Raw genomic sequence first — 22,739 nt, forward strand, 5'->3', positions numbered from 1 at the left:
GCGCTTAACAAATGCCATTATTATTATCTTTTAGACTGTGAGCCCACTGTTGGGTAGGGACTGTCTCTATATGTTGCCAACTTGTACTTCCCAAGCGCTTAGTACAGTGCTCTGCACACAGTAAGCGCTCAATAAATACGATTGATGATGATCTAGAGACGGTCCCTACCCAACAACGGGCTCCCAGTCTAGAAGGGGGAGACAGACAACGAAATAAAACATGTGGACGGGTGTCCTCAGAATAAATAGAAAATAATTTCCTGAGGACTCATGACCAGGACTGGAAAAAACATTCATTCGTTCATTCAATCGTATTTATTGAGCGCTTACTGTGCAGAGCACTGTACTAAGCGCTTGTGGGGGTACACCTTGGAGACACATCGAACTGTGTTGTATATTGGCTTGGTTGATAGAGCACGGTCATGGGTAAGCGCTTGGGAAGTCCAAGTTGGCAACATATAGACACGGTCCCTACCCAACAGCGGGCTCACTATAATGGTGGTAATGGGTAGGGAAGCAGCGTGGCTCAATGGAAAGAGCACGGACTTTGGAGTCAGAGGTCATGGGTTCAAATCCCGGCTCCGCCACTTGTCAGCTGTGTGACTTTGGGCAAGTCACTTCTCTAGGCCTCAATTACCTCATCTGTAAAATGGGGATTAAGACTGTGAGCTCCCTTGGGACCACTTGATCACCTTGTAACCTCCCCAGTGCTTAGAACAGTGCCTTGCATGTAATAAGTGCTTAATAAATGCCATTATTATTATTTGTTAAGTGCTTACTATGTGCTAAGCGCTGGGGGGGAATACAAGGTGATCAAGTGTGGGGCTCCCAGTCTTAATCCCCATTTTCCAGATGAGGGAACTGAGGCCTAGAGAAGTTCAGTGACTTGTCCAAGGTCGCACAGCTGACAAGTGGTGGAACCGGGATTCGAACTCTGTTTATTATCAAGAACCAGGAGCGGGTCGAGGGGAGCAGCCAAAGACCCCCGGGGAGAGCCGGCTTCAGGCTTACACCGTGCTCCGGTGGAGGGGAAGGGGGTCACGGGTCAGCTTCGCGGGCCTCAGGGAGGGAGAGCCGCTTCAGAGGGGGAAGATGAGGAAGCCCGAGAAGCTGGAGAACTTCCAGCCGCCCAGCAGGTTCCCCCGCCGCAGGCGCAGGGACACCCGGTCGCCGGGGTCCAGGGGCAGCAGCACGGTGCTGGTGGCCGCCTCCCGCGTCACGTCAGGGTCGTTGGCGAAGGCCGAGATCACCGGCCAGGCGTTCAGCATCAGGCTCACCTGGCGAGGGGAGGAGGAGACAGGTGGAGGGGGGTCCCCCAACCCTGGGGGCTGATATCGGGGAGCCCGCGGCCTAGATTCATTCATTCAATGGTATTTATTGAGCGCTTACTGTGTGCAGAGCACTGGACTAAGCGCTTGGGAAGTCCAAGTTGGCAACATCTAGAGACGGTCCCTACCCAACAGCGGGCTCACAGTCTAGAAGGGGGAGACAGAGAACAAAACATCTTAACAAAATAAAATAAATAGAATATGTACAAGTAAAAGAAATAGAGTACGAAATCCGTACAAACATATATACATATATACAGGTGCTGCGGGGGAGGGAAAGAGGTAAGGCGGGAGGGGTGGAGAGGGGGAGGAGGGGGAGAGGATGGAGGGGGCTGAGTGTGGGAAGGCCTCCCGGAGGAGGTGAGCTCTCAGTAGGGCTTTGAAGGGAGGAAGAGCTTGGCGGATGTGCGGAGGGAGGGCATTCCGGGCCAGGAGGAGGATGTGGGCCGAGGGTCACGGTAATCAGGTTGGACACAGTCCATGTCCCACATAGGGCTCAAGGTCTTAATCCCCATTTTGCAGATGAGGTAACTGAGGCCTAGAGAAGTGAAGTGACTTGCCCAAGGTCACGCAGCAGCAAGAGGAGGAGCCAGAATTAGAACCCAGTTCCTCTGAGTCCCAGTCCCGGGCTCTATCCACAAGGCCACGCTGCTTCTGTAAGCTGTTACCAGGAAAGGGAAAAAAATTGGATTTTTCAGAGCTGAAGGGAGCAGGAACCCAGCCATGACGTTCAAAGAGGGACGGCCTCAGTGCTGGGCCCCATTGCTTGGGGTCTCAATCAATCAATCAGTCGTATTTATTGAGTGCTTACTGTGTGCAGAGCACTGGACTAAGCGCTTGGGAAGTCCAAGTTGGCAACATAGAGAGACGGTCCCTACCCAACGCTGGGGGTCTCAGCAGAGGTCAGGGGTCAGGTCCAGGAAGCGGGGGAGACCGAGAAGGTGACGTCCACCTGCGCGCCCCGCTTTCCGGGTGGGGGGTGGGGGTGATTTCCAGCCTGCGAAGTCTCACCTGGACAGTCTGGCGGTTGTACACCTTGACCACGTGGAAGCGGAAGTTGTAGACGCCCCGGACGGGAGCCACAAAGTAGCCCGAGGTCCGGTCGAAGCCGCCGCCCTCATTCACCAGCACCTTGTGGAGGGGAAAAGCAGGGTGATGGGTCTGGGGCCTGAGAGGGGCGGGAAGGAGGGGGCACTGTAAACTTGCCTCTAGACTGTAAGCTCACTGTGGGCGGGGAATTCATTCATTCCATCGCATTTATTGAGCGCTTACTGTGTGCAGAGCACTGGACTAAGCGATTGGGAAGTACAAGTTGGCAACATATAGAGACAGTCCCTACCCAACGACAGGCTCCCAGGAATGTGTCCGTCTGTTGTTGTATTGTACTCTCCCAAGTGCTTATTCGTTCATTCATTCATTCAATCGTATTTACTGAGCACTTACTGTGTGCACTGGACTAAGCGCTTGGGAAGTACAAGTTGGCAACATAGAGAGACGGTCCCTACCCAACAACGGGCTCATAGGAATGTGTCTGTCTGTTGTTCTATTATACTCTCCCAAGCGCTTATTTGTTCATTCATTCATTCAATCGTATTTATTGAGCACTTACTGTGTGCACTGGACTAAGCGCTTGGGAAGTACAAGTTGGCAACATATAGAGACAGTCCCTACCCAACGATGGGCTCACAGGAATGTATCCGTCTGTTGTTGTATTGTACTCTCCCAAGTGCTTATTCATTCATTCATTCATTCATTCAATCGTATTTGTTGAGCGCTTACTGTGTGCAGAGCACTGGACTAAGCGCTTGGGAAGTACAAGTTGACAACATAGAGAGACGGTCCCTACCCAACAACGGGCTCACAGTCTAGAAGGGGGAGACGGACCACAAAACAAAACATGTGGACAGGTGTCAAGTCGTCAGGATAAATAGAAGTAATGCTAGATGCACATCGTTAACAAAGTAAATAGAATAGTAAATATGTACAAGTAAAATAAATCGAGTAATAAATCTGTACAAACATCTATACAAGTGCTGTGGGGAGGGGAAGGAGGTAGGGCAGGAGGGATGGGGAGGGGGAGAGGAAAGAGGGGGCTCAGTCTGGGAAGGCCTCCTTACAGAGAAGCTGCGTGGCTCAGTGGAAAGAGCCCGGGCTTTGGAGTCAGAGGTCAGGGGTTCAAATCCCGGCTCCACCACTTGTCAGCTGGGTGACTTTGGGCAAGTCACTTCACATCTCTGGGCCTCAGTTCCCTCATCTGTCAAATGGGGATGAAGACTGTGAGGCCCCCCGTGGGACAAGCTGATCACTTTGTCACCTCTCCAGTGCTTAAAACAGTGCTTTGCACATAGTAAGTGCTTAATAAATGCCATTATTATTATTAAGGGGCTTCACACACAGTAAGTAGGAGTCAGAAAGCCAGTGTTCTAGTCCCGGCTCTGCCACTTGCCTGCTGGGTAACCGTGGGCAAGTGACTTAATCCTTTATTTATCCCCTCTCCCAGCCCCACAGCACTTAGGTCTGTATCTGTACTAATATTTATTTATATTAATGTCTGTCTCCCTCTCTAGACTGTAAGCTCGTTGCGAGCAAGGAATGCGTCTGTTACATTGCTATCCTGTCATCTCCCAAGGGCTCAGTCTAGTGCTCTGCACACAGTAAGCGCTCAATAAGTACAATTGGCTGACTGACGAATCCCCATCTGAGAGATGAAGAAATGGAGAAGTTAAATACCCCTTAAGTTACGAGCAGCAAGGGGGACAGAGATTGAGTTGATCTAATAATGATAATAATGGCATTTATTAAGCGCTTCCTATGTGCAAAGCACTGCTCTAATTCATTCATTCAGTCAATCGTATTTATTGAGCGCTTACTGTGTGCTGAGCACTGTACTAAGCGCTTGGGAAGTCCAAGTTGGCAACATATAGAGACGGCCCCTACCAAACAGTGGGCTCACAGTCTAGAAGGGAGAGACAGAGAACAAAACAAAACATATTAACAAAATAAAATAAATAGAATAAATATGTACAAGTAAAATAAATAAATAAATAGAGTAATAAAGCGCTAAGCGCTGGGGAGGATACAAGGTCATCAGGTTGTCCCACGGGGGGCTCACAGTCTTCACCCCCATTGTCCAGTCTTAATCCCCAATTTACAGATAAAGTAATCTTAATCCCCAATTTACAGATAAGGTAACTGAGGCCCAGAGAAGTGACAAAAGTCACACAGCTAATTGGTGGAGCCGGGATTTGAACCCATGACCTCTGCCTCCGAAGCTCGTGCTCTTTCCACTGAGCCACGCTGCTTCTCCACTGTACTAAGCACCGAGGTGGCTAAAAGCAAACCGGGTGCGACACAGTCCCTGTCCCTCAAGGGGCTCACAGTTTCAATTTCCACCGTGCAGATGAGGCAACCGAGGTACAGAAAAGGGAAACGACTTGAGCGAAAGTTACACAACGGACAGGTGACGGAGCCGGAATTAGAACCCAGGACCTTCGGGTTCCCACTCCGGTGCTCCGTTCGCTAGGCCCCGCGGCTCCTCCCGGGAAGCGCTCGATAAATACAACTGAACGAAGGGCTACCTGGTCAAAGTAGATGGCCCCGCCGGTGCCGTTGCCCGTCTCGCCGGCCGGTTCGTGGTGGTGGCTGCGGACGGCGGCGAAGGCCACGCGCCCCGGAGGGGCTTCTCCCAGGGCCGCCCCCCTGGGCTCACACACAACCAGACACTCTCCTTCCATCCGCACCGGATCGGCTCCGGCCTGCCCCAGGGCCAGGAACAGCAATGCCAACCGGACCGTGGCCCCGGGTGGGATCCGGCCCGTGGCGGAGGTGGTTTGGAGGCGGAGGCGTCCCCTCTCTGGGGGGACCGTGGGACTCGGCATCCCTGGCTTCTCGGGTCCCCGTCTTTCTCGGGCCCCTCGCTCGCTGAGCCCCTGGCCGGTCTCCCTCCTCTCCTGGCTGCTCTGTCTCTCCTTGCCCGGTGCCCGGCTGGTGCCATTCCCTCAGCCTTGGCAGGGCGGGGACGACAGCCGCCGGACCCTGGGAGTTGGGAAGAGGCCATGGGGCAAGTAGGCCTGGAGCCAGAAATAAGGTCTGGACGCCGGTGGGGCACTGTGGAGGGGAGGAAGGAGCGGCCCTGCCCTCATAATAATAATAATGTTGGCATTTGTTAAGCGCTTACTATGTGCAAAGCACTGTTCTAAGCGCTGGGGGGGATACAGAGTGATCAGGTTGTCCCACGTGGGGCTCACAGTCTTAATCCCCATTTTACAGATGAGGGAACTGAGGCTCAGAGAAGTGAAGTGACTTGCCCAAGGTCACACAGCAGCCATGTGGCGGAGCCGGGATTCGAACCCCTGACCTCTGACTCCAAAGCCCGGGCTCTTTCCACTGAGCCACGCTGCTTCTCTTGCCCTAGCACTGCAGAGCAAGAGACGGAGCACTGTGGCATTGCAGAGAGGGCAGAGGGCGGCCCCCTGCCCCTTGGCCTGTCCCACCTTCGGTCACAAAGCTGATAAGTGGCGGAGCGGCATTCGAACCCATGATCTCTGACTCCCAACCCCTCGCTCTTTCCACTGAGCCATCCAACTTATTGAAGGCCCATCTCCTCCAAGAGGCCTTCCCAGACTAAGCCCTCATTTCCTCTTCTCCCTCTCCCTTCTGCATCGCCCTGATTTTCTCCGTTTGCTCTAGACTGTGAGCCCACTGTTGGGTACAAGTTGGCAACATTGTACTTCCCAAGCGCTTAGTACAGTGCTCTGCACACAGTAAGTGCTCAATAAATAAGATTGATTGATTGATTGATCCTAACTCCATCCCAGAATGCTCTCCCTCCTCAAATCCGCCAAAAGATCACTCTTCCCCCCCTTCAAAGCCCTCCTGAAGGCTCACCTCCTCCAAGAGGCCTTCCCAGACTGAGCCCCCCTTTTCCTCAGCTCCCCCCACCCATCCGCATCACCTCAACTCACTCCCTTTGTTCTTCCCCCCGCTCCCTACCACGCAGCGCTTACGCATTTATGGATATATGTATAATTCTATTTATTTACATTGATGCCTGTATACTTGCTTTGATAATAATAATAATAATGATGGTACTTGTTAAGCACCTACTATGTGCCAAGCACTGTTCTAAGCGCTGGGGGGATACAAGGTGATCAGGTTGTCCCACTGGGGGCTCACAGTCTTCATCCCCATTTTCCAGATGAGGGAACTGAGGCCCAGAGAAGTGAAGTGACTTGCCCAAAGTCACCCAGCTGACAACTGGAGGAGCTGGGATTTGAACCCATGACCTGACTCCAAATAATAATAATAATAATAATGTTGGTATTTGTTAAGCACTAACTATGTGCCAAGCACTGTTCTAAGTACTGGGGAGATACAAGGTAATCAGGTTGTCCCACATGGGGCTCACAGTCTTAATCCCCATTTTACAGATGAGGTAACTGAGGCACAGAGAAGTGAAGTGACTTGCCCAAAGTCACCCAGCTGACAACTGGCAGAGCCAGGATTTGAACCCATGACCTCTGACTCCAAATAATAATAATAATAATTTTGGTATTTGTCAAGCACTTATTATGTGCCAAGCACTGTTCTAAGCGCTGGGGAGATACAAGGTAATCAGGTTGTCCCACATGGGGCTCACAGTCTTAATCCCCATTTTCCAGATGAGGGAACTGAGGCCCAGAGAAGTGAAGTGACTTGCCCAAAGCCACCGAGCTAACAATTGGCAGAGCCAGGATTTGAACCCATGACCTCTGACTCCAAAGCCCGGGCTCTTTCCACTGAGCCACGCTGCTTCTCTAAGTGAATGTATCTATAATTTTGTTTATTTCTCTTGATGCCTGTTTACTTGTTTTATGTCTATCTTCCCTCCTTGTAGACCATAAGTCCTGTGTGGGCAGAGATGGTCTCTCTTCATTGCTGAATTGGGAGTTTCCAAGCGCTCAGTCCAGTGCTCTGCACACAGTAAGCGCTCAATAAATACAAGTGAATGAATAAATGAATGTGCCCTCCACCCCCACATAGGCCTCTCCTCCCTGTGGTTCTGCACGAGGCCAGCCCCCAGTTGGGGGATTTCTGTGCCCGGGCCAGGGGGCAGAGGGCAGGGAGGGGGTGGACTGGCCAAGCCGGGGCTGTATGCCCGCCTCCGGGGAGGAGCCCAGCCGCCCCGCTCCCCATCCTTCAGTCCAGGAAGTGAGAGGGAGCTGGGGGTGGGCCAGCCCAGGGCCAGAGACAGAAGGAGGACGCCCAGGGCCCCGGCGGGGACCCAGGAGTCAGGGCCCAGCTTGGCACATCGGCAGCGAGGTGAGCACCTGGCCCTACATTGACATACAGAGATGCAGGGAGAGACAGAGATACCCCTCCAGGTGCAGAGACCCAGGGAGAGACAGAGGGGAGACGTGGGAGGCGGGTGTGAAGGCCCGGAGGGGTGCTGGCCTCAGATGGGGCGAGGGTCGTGGGGCCTCCTTAGCCTTCAGCCTGGGCCTGGGGTCAATCAATCAATCAATCGTATTTATTGAGCGCTTACTATGTGCAGAGCACTGTACTAAGCGCTTGGGAAGTACAAATTGGCAACACGTTCTGCTCTCCTACTGAGCCCCCAAGGCTGCTGTTTCCCTGCCCCCCCCCAAACCCAGGGTCTGGCGGAGGGGTCAATGACTCCTAGACTGACCCCCTCCCTTCAGCACTGGCTCTGCCCCCCTCAAACCCAGGGCCTGGTGGTGGGAGTCGGTGACGCCTGGAGCCCCCTCCCCACCAACCCTGCCCCCCCCAATGCGGTGGAGGGTGTCGGTGACCCCAGGAGAGCCCCCCTCACCAGCCCTGCCCCGCCAAATCCAGGGCCTGGTGGAGGGGTCAGCAATCCCTGGACCTATTCCCCTCCACCAGCCAGGCTCCCCCGCAAGCCCAAGGGCCTGGTGGAGGGTTTCAGTGACCCCAGGAGAGCCCCCCTCACCAGCCCTGCCCCCCCAAAACCCAGGACCAGGTGAAGGGGTCAGTAATCCCTGGACCAACCCCCCATCCCAGCCCTGCTCCCCCCGCAAGCCCGAGGGCCTGGTGAAGGGTGTCAAGTGATGTCCAGAGATCCCCGCAGCCGGCCAGCCCTGCCTCCCCAAACCCAGGACCAGGTGGAGGGGTCAGGATCCCTGGACTGACCCCCCCCCAAAACCCAGGGCCCAGCAGAGGGGTCAGTGATGTCCGGAGCGGCCCCTTCTGCTCCCCCAAACCCGGAGCCTGGTAGAAGATGTCAGTGATGCCCGGCCAGCCCTGCCCCGCCAAACCCAGGGCCCGGCGGAGGGGTCAGCGGTCCCTGGACCGACCACCCCCATCCTCTGCCCCGGCAGGTTCACCCAGACATGCAGGCCGCAGGCGGCAGCCCCCCGGGAGGCCCGGACGTGTTTGCGGTCCCCGCCGAGATGAAGGAGTCGTTGCAGGAGCAGCAGCCCAATGTGGAGCGCATCTTCAGGGTGCAGTTAAGCATCCCCAGTGCCCCCTATCCCGGGAGCCCCCACATCTGGCTGCAGCTGCAGGGCTCGAAGGAGAACGTGGGCAGAGCCAAGGTGAGGCTTCCCCCTCATCCCGGCTTTCTGGGGGGATACAGTGGGACTCAGCTTAGAGGTCATTCGGGTCATCCCCCATCTCCAAATTTTGGGGGAGGCCTCCCCTAGTCAAGACTCGGGGTGACAGAGGTGGGAGGCGGGACTCAGACTCCCTCAGGGTCTGGGGGATTTTTCCTCTGGCTCATCTCAGCTTCTCTGTCTCTATTTTTGCATCACATCCTCTGCCCCGCCTGCTGTTTTCAGCAATGCCCGCACCTTTCGCTCCAGTTGGCTCCCTACCTCTTCACCACAGACTTTCAGTTTCTTTTCTCCGGTGGCCAACAGACATTTTTCACCAGCTTCCCCCTGGGCAGGGCCAGCCCCAACTGTCTGATTGCCCCGCCACGCCGTTCCCTCATAAAAATAATAATAATTTGTCAAGTGCATTCGTTTGCCAAGCCCGGTTCTAAGAACCGGGGTAGATACAAGGTAATCAGGTCGGATGCAGTCCCTGTCCCTTATGGGGCTCACAGTCTTAATCCCCATTGTACAGATGAGGTAATAATAATAATAATAATAATGATGGCATTTATTAAGCGCTTACTATGTGCAAAACACTGTTCTAAGCGCTGGGGTAGATACAAGGTAATCAAGTTGTCCCACGTGGGGCCCACAGACTTAATCCCCATTTTCCACATGAGGCCACTGAGGCCCAGAGAATTGAAGTGACTTGCCCAAAGTCACACAGCTGACAATAATAATTATAATCATTTTGGTATTTGTTAAGCACTTACTATGCGCAAAGCACTGTTCCAAGCGCTGGTGAGAATACAAGGTGATCAAGTTGTCCCATATGGGGCTCCCAATCTTAATCCCCATTTTCCAGATGAGGGAACTGAGGCCCAGAGAAGTGAAGTGACTTGCCCAAAGTCACACAGCTGACACTAATAATAATAATAATTTTGGTATTTGTTAAGCACTTACTACGTACAAAGCACTGTTCTAAGCACTGGAGAGAATACAAGGTGATCAAGTTGTCCCATACGGGGCTCACAATCTTAATCCCCATTTTCCAGATGAGGGAACTGAGGCCCAGAGAAGTGAAGTGACTTGCCCAAAGTCACCCAGCTGACAAGTGGCGGAGCCGGAATTGGAACCCATGACCTCCGGCTCCAAAGCCCGGGCTCTTTCCACTGAGCCGCGCTGCTTCTCTGAGGAAACTGAGGCCCAGTGAAGTGATTTACCCAGGGTCACGTAGCGGATGTGCGGCAGGGCCGGGCTTGGAAGCCAGATCCTTCGGACTCCCAGGCTGGTGCTCTATCCACTAGGCTACACTGCTTTCCTCTCTATCCACTAGGCCACACTGCTTTCCTCTGATGGGGTTGGGGGCCCCGGTCGTCACAGCTGCCCCTTTCTCAATCAATCGCATTTATTGAGCACTTACTGTGTGCAGAGCACTGTACTAAGCGCTTGGGAAGTACAAGTTGGCAACATCTAGTGACGGTCCCTACCCAGCAGTGGGCTCACACTCCTCCCCGCAGGAGTTCGTGAAGGGGCTGTGCAGCCCGGAGCTGTTGGAGGAGATTGACTACGCACCGGCCCTGGACTGCGTCTTCCGTGGGGCCCGCGGCCTCTTCCTGGACTGTCTGTGCTGGGCCACCTCCGTCCACCTGGTGCCCAGGGGTCCGGGCACCCTGATGCTGTGGGGGCTGGCCGAGGCCTTCGCCCTGGCCCAGAGCCGGGTGGAGGAGATGGAGCGGCGGTTGGAGGCGGGTGGCACCCCGGCGGGAGAGGCCCGGGTGACGGGGGCCTTTCAGGCTCTTCTGGAGAGCTGCGGAGGTGACCACATCCCGGAGCTGTTGGCCCTCCCCGCTGCCGTCCAACAGGAACTGCTCAGCTTGGTGCAGGAGGCCGGCCGGGGGCAGTGGGGGCCGGGGACCCCCGAGAGCTGGGGGGCTCTGCCCGGTGCCGCGGGCTGGCCTGGGAGTGACAGGGAGGAGGAGGCGGAAAGAGCTGGAAACCCGGGGCCCTGGGATCGGGGGAGAGAGGGGAGGCAGGAAGAGGAGGAAGAGGGAGAGGAAGAGGGGCGAGAAGGGGGTCCCAGGGAGGACGACCGCCTGGGAGCAAGGCCGAGACCGAGGAGCCGTGCCGAGGTCGATCAGCGGGCCCAGGACGGGCCGGAGTCCGGCTTCCTCCTGGGAGTCATCCAGGCCGCGGCCGAGTCCTGCGGGCACCCGGCCGGGGCGGTCCCCTCCGACCTGCAGGGCGAGGACCCCTTCACGTCCCTGCTGCTGCGGCTCAACGGGGAGAGGCCCGACCCCCGGCCTGGGCCCCCCGGGTCCGGGAGCCGCTCCCCGGTGGCCCGGAAGCGCCCGCCCGGGAGCCGGGGCCGAGGGTCTCCGCGGAGGCGAGCGGCGGGAGGTGGCGGCGGTGGCGGCGGCGGCGTGGTGACCGGCAGCCAGAGGTTCCAGGAGGCCCTGCGGGCCCCCTTCTCCCTGAATCTGGCCAACGTGCCCGGCCTGCCCGGACTGCGTCATCTCATCATCGACGGCAGCAACGTGGCCATGGTGTACGTGGGTCCTGGCGGGCGGGCGGTGGGCCCGGGGCAGCAGCAGAGGATGGGGTGGACACACCTGGGTCAGGGGGCAACGGAGGCCGGGACGGGGGGATGCCCCCCGGTTCCGGTCCCTCTTCCCAGCCCCGGGCAACCCTGACCCCCGGCCTCACTGGGCATCCCCAGGCACGGCCTTCACCACGTATTCTCGTGCCGCGGTGTGGCACTGGCCGTCCAGTACTTCTGGGACCGCGGGCACCGGGAGATCACCGTCTTTGTGCCCCAGTGGCGCCTGAAGAGGGACCCCAGGGTCAAAGGTGAGCGAGGTCCGGGCCCTCGCCCAAAAGAAATCCCCTCCCCGCCCCCACCAATCAATCAATCGTATTTATTGAGCGCTTACTGTGTGCAGGGCACTGTACTAAGCGCTTGGGAAGTACAAGTCGGCAACACATAGAGACAGTCCCTACCCAACAGCGGGCTCACAGTCTAGAAGGGGGAGACACCATCCCCTATGGAAAGAGCCTGGGCTTGGGGGTCAGAGGTCATGGGTTCTAATCCCGGCTCCGCCACTTGTCAGCTGGGTGACTTTGGGCAACTCACTTCACTTCTCTGGGCCTCAGTTCCCTCATCTGGAAAATGGGGATTAAGTCTGTGAGCCCCACGTGGGACAACCCGATTACCTTGTATCTACCCCAGCACTTATAATAATAATAATGATGGCGTTTATTAAGCGCTTACTATGTGCAAGGCACTGTTCTAAGCACTGGGGAGGTTACAAGGTGATCAGGTTGTCCCACGTGGGGCTCCCAGTCTTAATCCCCATTTTACAGATAGGTAACTGAGGCCCCGAGAAGTGAAGTGACTTGCCCAAAGTCACCCAGCTGACAATTGGCAGAGCCGGGATTCGAACCCATGACCTCTGACTCCAAAGCCCACTGAGCCACGTGACTTCACATTAGAACAGTGCTTCACACACAGGAAGCGCTTAACAAATACCAACATTATTATTATTCCCACAGAGGGCCACTTTCTGACAATACTCCAAGACCTCCGCCTCCTCTCCGTCACCCCCTCCCACGTCGTGGACGGCAAGAGGATCACGCCCTATGATGACAGGTCCCGCCCACAGCCCCCCCGGGGGACCCCCTTAATAATAATAATGGTATTTGTTAAGCGCTTACTATGTGCAAAACACTGGTCTAAGCGCTGGGGGGGATACAAGGTAATCAGGTTGTCCCACAAGGGGCTCCCAGTCTTCATCCCCATTTGACAGATGAGGGAACTGAAGCCCAGAGAAGTGAAGTGACTCGCCCAAAGTCACCCAGCTGACAAGTGGCGGAGCCGGGATTTGAACCCACGGCCTCTGACCCCAAAGCCCGGGCTCTTTCCACTGAGCCACGCTGCTTCCCCCCTTCCTGCTGGCCTCCGGGGGAACAGAACTGGAGGGACCGGGAAGGGGGGAGAATGGAAGAGAGCAGACAGCTGGCTAACAGAACCCAGGCAGGTGACTTATGGAGAGGTGTGGTGCCTCAGTTTCCCCACAACTCTGGGCACAGGCCTGTCTGGCTTCTGAGGGCCGGGAGACGCGGGGCGGGGAGTTGAAGCAGAGAAGCAGCGTGGCTCAGTGGAAAGAGCACAGGCTTTGGAGTCAGAGGTCATGGGTTTGAATCCTGGCTCCACCACATGTCTGCTGTGTGACCTTGGGCAAGTCACTTAGCTTCTCTGAGCCTCAGCTACCTCATCTGTAAAATGGGGATGAAGACTCTGAGCCCTATGTGGGACAACCTGATCACCTTGTATCTCCCCCAGCGCTTAGAACAGTGCTTGGCACATAGTAAGTGCTTAACAAATGCCATTTTTTTTTATTATTATTATTATTATTATGGTCTTGGGAGGAGGTGGAGGAAGCAGGATTCTCTTTAATGGAGAGCGGTGCGGGGGTGCTGGGGGGCTGGGGATAAGTGAAGCAGCCTCTTCACTCAAAGCACTGCTTTGCACATAGTAAGCGCTTAATAAATGCCATTATTATTATTATTAAGTTGCAGGGAAAAGGAGGTGAGGAAACCAAAAGAGGAAGAGGGCAGAGAGGAAAAGTGGGCAGGTCTGAAGGGAGGAAGGCCACCCAGGGTTGGCTTTGCACATAGTAAGCGCTTAATAAATGCCATTATTATTATTATTATTATTATTATTATTAAGTTGCAGGGAAAAGGAGGTGAGGAAACCAAAAGAGGAAGAGGGCAGAGAGGAAAAGGGGGCAGGTCTGAAGGGAGGAAGGCCACCCAGGGTTGGCTTTGCACATAGTAAGCGCTTAATAAATGCCATTATTATTATTATTATTATTAAGTTGCAGGGAAAAGGAGGTGAGGAAAACAAACGAGGAAGAGGGCAGAGAAGAAAAGGGGGCAGTTCTGAAGGGAGGAAGGCCACCCAGGGTTGGCTTTGCACATAGTAAGCGCTTAATAAATGCCATTATTATTATTATTATTATTATTATTATTATTATTATTAAGTTGCAGGGAAAAGGAGGTGAGGAAACCAAAAGAGGAAGAGGGCAGAGAGGAAAAGTGGGCAGGTTTGAAGGGAGGAAGGCCACCCAGGGTTGGCTTCCTGGAGGCCTCGCCCATCTGAGTCATGGGGTGGAAGATTAGCTAACCTGCCCCTGCCCATTTCCCCACTCCCACCTTCCTTCCCTGTTCCTTCCTTTGATTCATTCATTCAATCGTATTTATTGAGCACTTCATTCATTCACTCAATCGTATTTATTGAGCGCTCACTGTGTGCAGAGCACTGGACGAAGCGCTTGGGAAGTCCAAGTTGGCAACATCTAGAGACGGTCCCTACCCGACAGCGGGCTCACAGTCTAGAAGGGGGGAGACGGACGACAAAACAAAACATATTACCAAAATGAAATAAATAGAATAGTAAATATGTACAAGTAAAATGAATAGAGTAATAAATCTGTACAAATATCTATACAGGTGCTGTGGGGAGGGGAAGGAGGTAAGGCGGGGGGGATGGGGAGGAGGGGGAGAGGAACGCTTGGGAAGTACAAATTGGCAACATATAGAGACGGTCATTCATTCATTCAATCGTATTTATTGAGCGCTTGCTGTGTGCAGAGCACTGGACTAAGCGCTTGGGAAGGACAAGTTGGCAACATCTAGAGATGGTCCCTACCCAACAGTGGGCTCACAGTCTAGAAGGGGGAGACAGACAACAAAACAAAACATATTACTAAAATAAAATGAATAGAATAGTAAATATGTACAAGTAAAATAGAGTAATAAATCTGTACAAACATCTATACAGGTGCTGTGGGGAGGGGAAGGAGGTAAGGCAGGGGGATGGGGAGGAGGGGGAGAGGAACGCTTGGGAAGTACAAGTTGGCAACATATAGAGACGGTCATTCATTCATTCAATTGTATTTATTGAGCGCTTGCTGTGTGCAGAGCACTGGACGAAGCGCTTGGGAAGTCCAAGTTGGCAACATCTAGAGACGGTCCCTACCCGACAGTGGGCTCACAGTCTAGAAGGGGGAGACAGAACAAAACCAAACATATAAACCAAATAAAATAAATAGAATAGTAACATCTATACAGGTGCTGTGGAGAGGGGAAGGAGGTAAGGCGGGGGGATGGGGAGGAGGGGGAGAGGAACGCTTGGGAAGTACAAGTTGGCAACATATAGAGACGGTCATTCATTCATTCAATTGTATTTATTGAGCACTTACTGTGTGCAGAGCACTGGACTAAGCGCTTGGGAAGTACAAGTTGACAACATATAGAGACGGTCATTCATTCATTCATTCAATCGTATTTATTGAGCGCTTACTGCGTGCAGAGCACTGGACTAAGCGCTTGGGAAGGACAAGTCGGCAACATCTAGAGACGGGCCCTACCCAACAATGGGCTCACAGTCTAGAAGGGGGAGACGGGCAGCAAAACAAAACGTGTGGACAGGTGTCAAGTCGTCAGAATAAATAGAAGTAAAGCTAGATGCACATCATTAACAAAATAAATAGAATAGTAAATATATACAAGTAAAATAAATAGAGTGATAAATCTGTACAAATATATATACAGGTGCTGTGGGGAGGGGAAGGAGGAGAGGAAAAGGGGGCTCAATCTTTGAGTCTTCTGACCCCCCTCTCGATCTCCACCGGCCGACCCTCGGGAAACCGGGAAGGACGTCTAGGCTGACAGGGAATGTGTCTACCAACTCTGTTGTAGTGTACTCTCCCCAGCGTTTAGCACACAATAATAATAATGATGGTATTTGTTAAGCACTTACTATGTGCAAAGCACTGTTTCTAAGCGCTGGGGAGGCTCCACGGTGATCAGGCTGTCCCACGGGGGGCTCACAGTCTTCATCCCCATTTTACAGATGAGGGAACTGAGGCACAGAGAAGTTAAGAGAAGCAGCGTGGCTCAGGGGAAAGAGCCCGGGCTTTGGAGTCAGAGGTCATGGGTTCAAATCCCGGCTCCGCCAACTGTCACTTGTGTGACTTTGGGCAAGTCACTTCACTTCTCTGGGCCTCAGTTCATCTGTAAAATGGGGATTAAGACTGTGAGCCCCACGTGGGACAACCTGATCACCTTGTAACCTCCCCAGGGCTTAGAACAGTGCCTTGCGCATAGTAAGCTCTTAATAAATGCCATCATTATTATTATTAAGTGACTTGCCCCAAGTCACCCAGCTGACAGTTGGCGGAGCCAGGATTTGAAGAAGAAGAAGAAGAATGGCATCTATTAAGCGCTTACTATGTGCAAAGCACTGTTCTAAGCGCTGAGGAGGTTACAAGGTGATTAGGTTGTCCCACATTGGGGCTCACAGACCTCTGACTCCAAAGCCCAGGCCCTTTCCACTGAGCCACGCGCTCAGTACATCCAACCGGTTGGGTAGGGACCGTCTCTAGATGCTGCCAACTTGTCCTTCCCAAGCGCTTAGTCCAGTGCTCTGCACACAGTAAGCGCTCAGTAAGTACGACTGAATGAATGAATGAATCCAGCTGGTCGCTCGATCAGTTGGCTGACAGAAGCGCACTGCGAGAGGAACGTCCGAAACTCTCGACGGCGGGGGTTTCGGGTCAGCGCAGGAGCCGGGCAGCCCGCTCCGTCCCGCGGCGGGCCCGCGGGACCCTCAGCCTCGCTTCCCCGGGGGGGCAGGTTCATGCTGAGGTTGGCGGAGGAGACGGACGGGGTCATCGTCACCAACGACCAGCTGCGGGACTTGGCCGAAGAGTCCGGGAAGTGGGTCGCCATCATCCGTGAGCGGTGAGGGGGGCCGGGGGCCTGGCGTCAGAGGGGATTTGGGGTCCACTGGGACCCCGGGGTGAGGGTGGTGGCCCGCCGCTGACCGCTTCTCCCCTCTCCCCACCCAGCCTGCTGCCGTTCACCTTTGTGGGAAACATCTTCATGGTGCCCGATGACCCGCTAGGCCGCAACGGCCCTACCCTGGATGAGTTCCTGAGCAAACCCACCAGGTGACCCTGTCTTCCCTCAGTCAGTCAATCAATCAATCAATCAATCGTATTTATTGAGCCGATCGCATTTATTGAGCGCTTACTGTGTGCAGGGCACTGGACTAAGAGCTTGGGATGCAACAATTCAACAAGAAACGGACACAGCAGTCCCTGCCCACACCGAGCTTCATCATCATCAATCGTATTTATTGAGCGCTTACTGCGTGCAGAGCACTGGACTAAGCGCTTGGGAAGTCCAAGTTGGCAACACATAGAGACAGTCCCTACCCAACATCATCATCATCATCATCAATCGTATTTATTGAGCGCTTACTGTGTGCAGGGCACTGGACTAAGCGCTTGGGATGGAACAATTCAACAAGAAACGGACACAGCAGTCCCCGCCCACACCGAGCTTCATCATCATCAATCGTATTTATTGAGCGCTTACTGTGTGCAGAGCACTGGACTAAGCGCTTGGGAAGTCCAAATTGGCAACACATACAGTCCCTACCCAACATCATCATCAATCGTATTTATTGAGCGCTTACTGTGTGCAGGGCACTGGACTAAGCGCTTGGGATGGAACAATTCAACGAGAAACGGACACAGCAGTCCCTGCCCACACCGAGCTTCATCATCATCAAATCGTATTTATTGAGCGCTTACTGTGTGCAGGGCACTGGACTAAGCGCTTGGGAAGTCCAAATTGGCAACACATAGAGACAGTCCCTACCCAACATCATCATCAATCGTATTTATTGAGCGCTTACTGTGTGCAGGGCACCGGACTAAGAGCTTGGGATGGAACAATTCAATGAGAAACGGACACAGCAGTCCCTGCCCACACCGAGCTTCATCATCATCAATCGTATTTATTGAGCGCTTACTGCGTGCAGAGCACTGGACTAAGCGCTTGGGAAGTCCAAGTTGGCAACACATAGAGACAGTCCCTACCCAACATCATCATCATCAATCGTATTTATTGAGCGCTTACTGTGTGCAGGGCACTGGACTAAGCGCTTGGGATGGAACAATTCAACAAGAAACGGACACAGCAGTCCCCGCCCACACCGAGCTTCATCATCATCAATCGTATTTATTGAGCGCTTACTGTGTGCAGAGCACTGGACTAAGCGCTTGGGAAGTCCAAATTGGCAACACATAGAGACAGTCCCTACCCAACATCATCATCAATCGTATTTATTGAGCGCTTACTGTGTGCAGGGCACTGGACTAAGCGCTTGGGATGGAACAATTCAACGAGAAACGGACACAGCAGTCCCTGCCCACACCGAGCTTCATCATCATCAATCGTATTTATTGAGCGCTTACTGTGTGCAGGGCACTGGACTAAGCGCTTGGGAAGTCCAAATTGGCAGCACATAGAGACAGTCCCTACCCAACATCATCATCAATCGTATTTATTGAGCGCTTCCTGTGTGCAGAGCACTGTACTAAGCGCTTGGGAAGTCCAAGTTGGCAACACATAGAGACGGTCCCTACCCAACAGTGGGCTCACAGTCTAAAAGGGGGAGACAGAGAACAAAACCAAACATACTAACAAGCTTCCAGTGTAGAGAAGCAGCATGGCTCAGTGGAAAAAGCCCGGGCTTTGGAGTCAGAGGTCATGGGTTCAAATCCCGGCTCCGCCACTTGTCAGCTGTGTGACTTTGGGCAAGTCGCTTCACTTTTCTGAGCCTCAGTCACCTCCTCTGTAAAATGGGGATTAAGACTGTGAACCCCACGTGGGACAACCTGATCACCTTGTAAATTCCCCAGCGCTTAGAACAGTGCTTTGCACATAGTAAGCGCTTAATAAATGCCATCATTATTATTATTATTATTATCACACAGCAGACAAGTCGCGGAGCCGGGATTAGAACCCACGACCTCTGACTCCCAAGCCCGGGCTCTTTCCACTGAGCCACGGTGCTTCTCTTTACACATCTATAATTTTATTTTTATTTATGTCTGTCTCCCCCGTCCCTGCCACCCGCCCAGGCTGTAAACTCGTTGTGGGCAGGGGATGTGTCTGTTTATTGAAGCGGCGTGGCTCAGTGGAAAGAGCTCAGGCTTGGGAGTCAGAGGTTGTGGATTCTAATCCCGGCTCCGCCACTGGTCAGCTGTGTGACTTTGGGCAAGTCACTTCACTTCTCTGTGCCTCAGTGACCTCATCTGTTAAATGGGGATGAAGACTGGGAGCCCCACATGGGACAACCTGATCGCCTTGTATCCCCCTAGCACTTAGAACAGTGCTGGGCACATAGTAAGTGTCAAGTATTATACTAATAACATAGTATTTGTTAAGCACTTACTATGTGCGAAGCACTTTTCTAAGCGCTGGGGCGTTACAAGGTGATCAGGTTGCCCCCCGCGGGGCTCACAGTCTTCATCCCCGTTTTACAGAGGAGGGAACTGAGGCCCAGAGAAGTGAAGTGACTTGCCCAAAGTCACACAGCTGATAAGTGCGTCCACCAAGTACCCACATCAGAGCAGAAGGGCCTGCTTTCTGGGGCCCCCTGAAGTGCCCAGAGATGATTTCGCAGGCCAGCCACTCACTGTGGCCCACTGACTAGGCCAGTCACTTCACTTCTCCGGGCCTCAGTGATCGCATCTGTAAAATGGGAATGAAGACTGTGAGCCCCACGTGGGACAGCCTGATTATCTTGTTTCTACCCCAGTGGTTAGAACAGTGCTCGGCACATAGGGAGCGCTTAACAAATAACCATAATTATTATTATAAGTGCTGTGGGGCTGGGGCAGGGGGATGACTAAAGGGAGAGGGTCAGGGCGACGCAGAAGGGAGTGGGAGAAAAGGAAAGGAGGGCGCAGTCAAGGAAGGCCTCTTGGAGGAGGTGGGCCTTTGATAAGGCTTTGAAGTTGGCGGGAGAGTCATCGTCTGTTGGGGATGAGGAGGGAGGGCATTCCAGGCCGGAGGCAGGACATGGGCGAGGAGTTGGCGGCGAGATAGATGAAATTGGGATCCTGTCTGTCTGCTCCCTGGAACCCATATGTGGGCCCACCGTCTGACCGAACCCAGGGGAGCTCCTTGATGATGATGATGATGGCATTTATTAAGCGCTTACTATGTGCCAGGCACTGCTCTAAGCGCCGGGGAGGTTACAACGTGATCAGGTTGTCCCCCGGGGGGCTCCCGGTCTTCATCCCCATTTGACAGGTGAGGTCACTGAGGCCCAGAGAAGTGAAGTGACTTGCCCAAAGTCACCCAGCTGACAAGTGGCGGAGCCGGGATTGGAACCCCTGACCTCTGACTCTAAAGCCCGGGCTCTTTCCACTGAGCCATGCTCCCTCCTTGCCGGCGGCTCTTCCTCAGTTCAGTCTCCCTTTCCCAGGAGTCCAAGTTCCCCCGGATGCCGGCCCGCAGGCCAAAGGCCTCCCTCTCCCCAGGCCGCCCGGCCCGCCCCGGCGGCCCCGGGCGGGCAGGCCAGATGTCCGGCCCAGGAGCCGGAGCAGAAGGAAGACGAGGAGGACGAGAAGGGCGAGCAGGACACCGGCCAGGAAGCAGAAGGAGGAGCTCCCAGCTCCCAGCGCGGGCCAGAGGAGACGGAGCGGTTGCGGCACCGGCTGCTGGAGATCTTTTCCGGGCAGGACCAGAAAGTGGACTTTGTCCTGGAGCGGGAGCCTTGTACACGGGACCTCAACCAGCTCTCTGAGGCCTTCCTCGGCCTACGCTTCTGAGCCGTGCCCGCCGCCGCCCCGGGGCGAGGGCCGCGGGGTGGGCCGGACCGCCCACGTCAGGATGCCCGGCTTTCCGGCTGGGACCGCCCCAGGCCGGACGCCGCGGGGCCGGAGTCCTCGCTCCGACTCTCTGCGTGGCCTTGCCCGCGTCGCCCGTCTCCTTTGGGCCTCTCCCGCCAGGCGTGGACCGGGAGCGGAGCCGGTCGGCGCCAGGAAGCGGGGCCCGGCCAGAGCCGAGTGGACTGTGGCCGGAGGCCGGATTGGGGCACGGGCAGTTGCCCCCGTGGGGCATCCAGCTGGGAACTTTAGGAAATGCGGGCCGCAGGGAGTCGGGGAATCGGGCTTGCCCGGGCATCATCGCTCTTCCTGGGTTTTCCGATTCAGGTCTGACCGCGGATAATCAGCCTCGCCCCATCCTTCAGCTTCCCCCAGCTCCTGCCTCGCCGAGGAAGGAAAGGGGAACCAGGGAGTTGTTTGCCGGGAGGAAGGGGAAAAACTGGGATGAGTCTGTGGCCCGCTGCAAACTTGCCCAAGCCACGGCTCAGTGGAAAGAGCCCGCCTTTGGAGTCAGAGGTCATGGGTTCAAATCCCGGCTCCGCCAATTGCCAGCTGGGTGACTGTGGGAAAGTCACTTCACTTCTCTGGGCCTCAGTTCCCTCATCTGTAAAATGGGGATTAAGACTGTGAGAACCACGAGGGACAACCTGATCGCCTTGTAACCTCCCCAGCGCTTAGAACAGTGGTTTGCACGTAGTAAGCGCTTAATAAATGCCATCATTATTATTATTATTATTATCCCGCTCACCCCCCTGGGCTCAAGGCAAGGGTCTGTTCTGAATCCCTGTCCCCCTTCCAGTGGGCCCAGCTTGGGGGTCTCTTGCAGAGGCTGATCCTGGAGGAGGGTGGGTTCTAGGGTGCCTGGGTCCCCCCAGATAGCTGGTGGTGTTCCTTAGACTCCGCTTTTCCCAACTGGAACCGACTTATTTGTATGGTATTTATTATGCGCTTCTAAAGTGCTGGGCACTGAGCTAAACGCCGGGGAACGTCCTAGATAATCAGATTGGGTTCAGTCCCTGTCCCACAGTGGACTCCCAGTTCAAGAGGGAGGGAGAATAGGCGTCCTTGCCCTGTTTTACAGAGGAGGAATCTGAGGCTCAGAGAGGTGAAGTGACTTACCCCAGGTCACACAGCAAGCCGGGGTAGAGAAGCAGCGTGGCTCAGTGGAAAGTGCACGGGTTTTGGAGTCAGAGGTCAGGGGTTCAAATCCCGGCTCTGCCAATCACTTCGCTTCTCTGGGCCTCAGTTACCTCAACTGGAAAATGGGGATTAAGACTGTGAGCCCCACGAGGGACAACCTGATCACCTTGTAACCTGAACAGTGCTTTACACATAGTAAGTGCTTAATAAATACCATTATTATTATTATCTTGCCTCCCAGTCCCCCATTCTTTCCATTGTTTTAATGACCGAAGTGGTGGGCCGTGAACCGGTCTAAATCCCTGGGGAGAGGATTTGGTTAAGTCGTCAACTGCCTAAGTTAGCTAAGAGAGCTAATCAAAAGCGCTTTGCACATAGTAAGCGCTTAATAAATGCCATCATTATTAATCATTCAATCCATCAGTGGTATTTATTGAGTGTGCAGAGCACTGTACTACATGTCTAGGAGAGTACTATGTAACAGAGTTACATATAAAATATATACTACATGGGAACACCCTCCCTCTTCTTATCTGACAGATTATCACTCTCCCCGCCTTCAACACCTTATTGAAGACATATTCATTCAATGGTATTTATTGAGCGCTTACTGTGTGCAGAGCACCGTACTAAGCGCTTGGGAAGGACAAGTCGGTAACATACAGAGACGGTCCCTACGCAACAACGGGCTCACAGTCTAGAAGCAGCGTGGCTCAGTGGAAAGAGCCTGGGCTTTGGAGTAGGAGGTCAGGGGTTCAAATCCCGGCTTCGCCAATTGTCAGCTGTGTGACTTTGGGCAAATCACTTCACTTCTCTGGGCCTCAATTACCTCATCTGTAAAATGGGGATGAAGACTGGGAGCCCCCCGTGGGACCACCTGATCACCTTGTAACCTCCCCGCCGCTTAGAACAGTGCTTTGCACATGGTAAGCGTTTAATAAATGCCATCATTATTATTATTATTA

The 22,739-nt window shown here is 54.1% G+C and overlaps 2 protein-coding genes across 2 annotated transcripts; one reads left to right on the top strand and one right to left on the bottom strand.

Moving 5' to 3' along the window:
* Window positions 1–915: 915 nt before the first annotated feature.
* CBLN3 (cerebellin 3 precursor) lies at window positions 916–5,298 on the bottom strand. Its single transcript, XM_038741418.1, has 3 exons — window positions 4,907–5,298; window positions 2,340–2,459; window positions 916–1,277 (listed from the first exon to the last, which is right to left on the bottom strand). The coding sequence occupies exons 1-3, from the start codon at window positions 5,204–5,206 to the stop codon at window positions 1,080–1,082; spliced, it is 618 nt and encodes a 205-aa protein (XP_038597346.1). The 5' UTR covers window positions 5,207–5,298; the 3' UTR covers window positions 916–1,079.
* Window positions 5,299–7,568: 2,270 nt separating this feature from the next.
* LOC119921160 (protein KHNYN-like) lies at window positions 7,569–21,128 on the top strand. Its single transcript, XM_038741540.1, has 8 exons — window positions 7,569–7,628; window positions 8,666–8,881; window positions 10,402–11,429; window positions 11,601–11,731; window positions 12,434–12,530; window positions 16,580–16,687; window positions 16,795–16,896; window positions 20,232–21,128. The coding sequence occupies exons 2-8, from the start codon at window positions 8,678–8,680 to the stop codon at window positions 20,575–20,577; spliced, it is 2,016 nt and encodes a 671-aa protein (XP_038597468.1). The 5' UTR covers window positions 7,569–7,628; window positions 8,666–8,677; the 3' UTR covers window positions 20,578–21,128.
* Window positions 21,129–22,739: the final 1,611 nt, after the last annotated feature.

Source organism: Tachyglossus aculeatus (assembly GCF_015852505.1).
Source record: "Tachyglossus aculeatus isolate mTacAcu1 chromosome 12 unlocalized genomic scaffold, mTacAcu1.pri SUPER_6_unloc_1, whole genome shotgun sequence".
NCBI classification, from domain to species: Eukaryota; Metazoa; Chordata; class Mammalia; order Monotremata; family Tachyglossidae; genus Tachyglossus; species Tachyglossus aculeatus.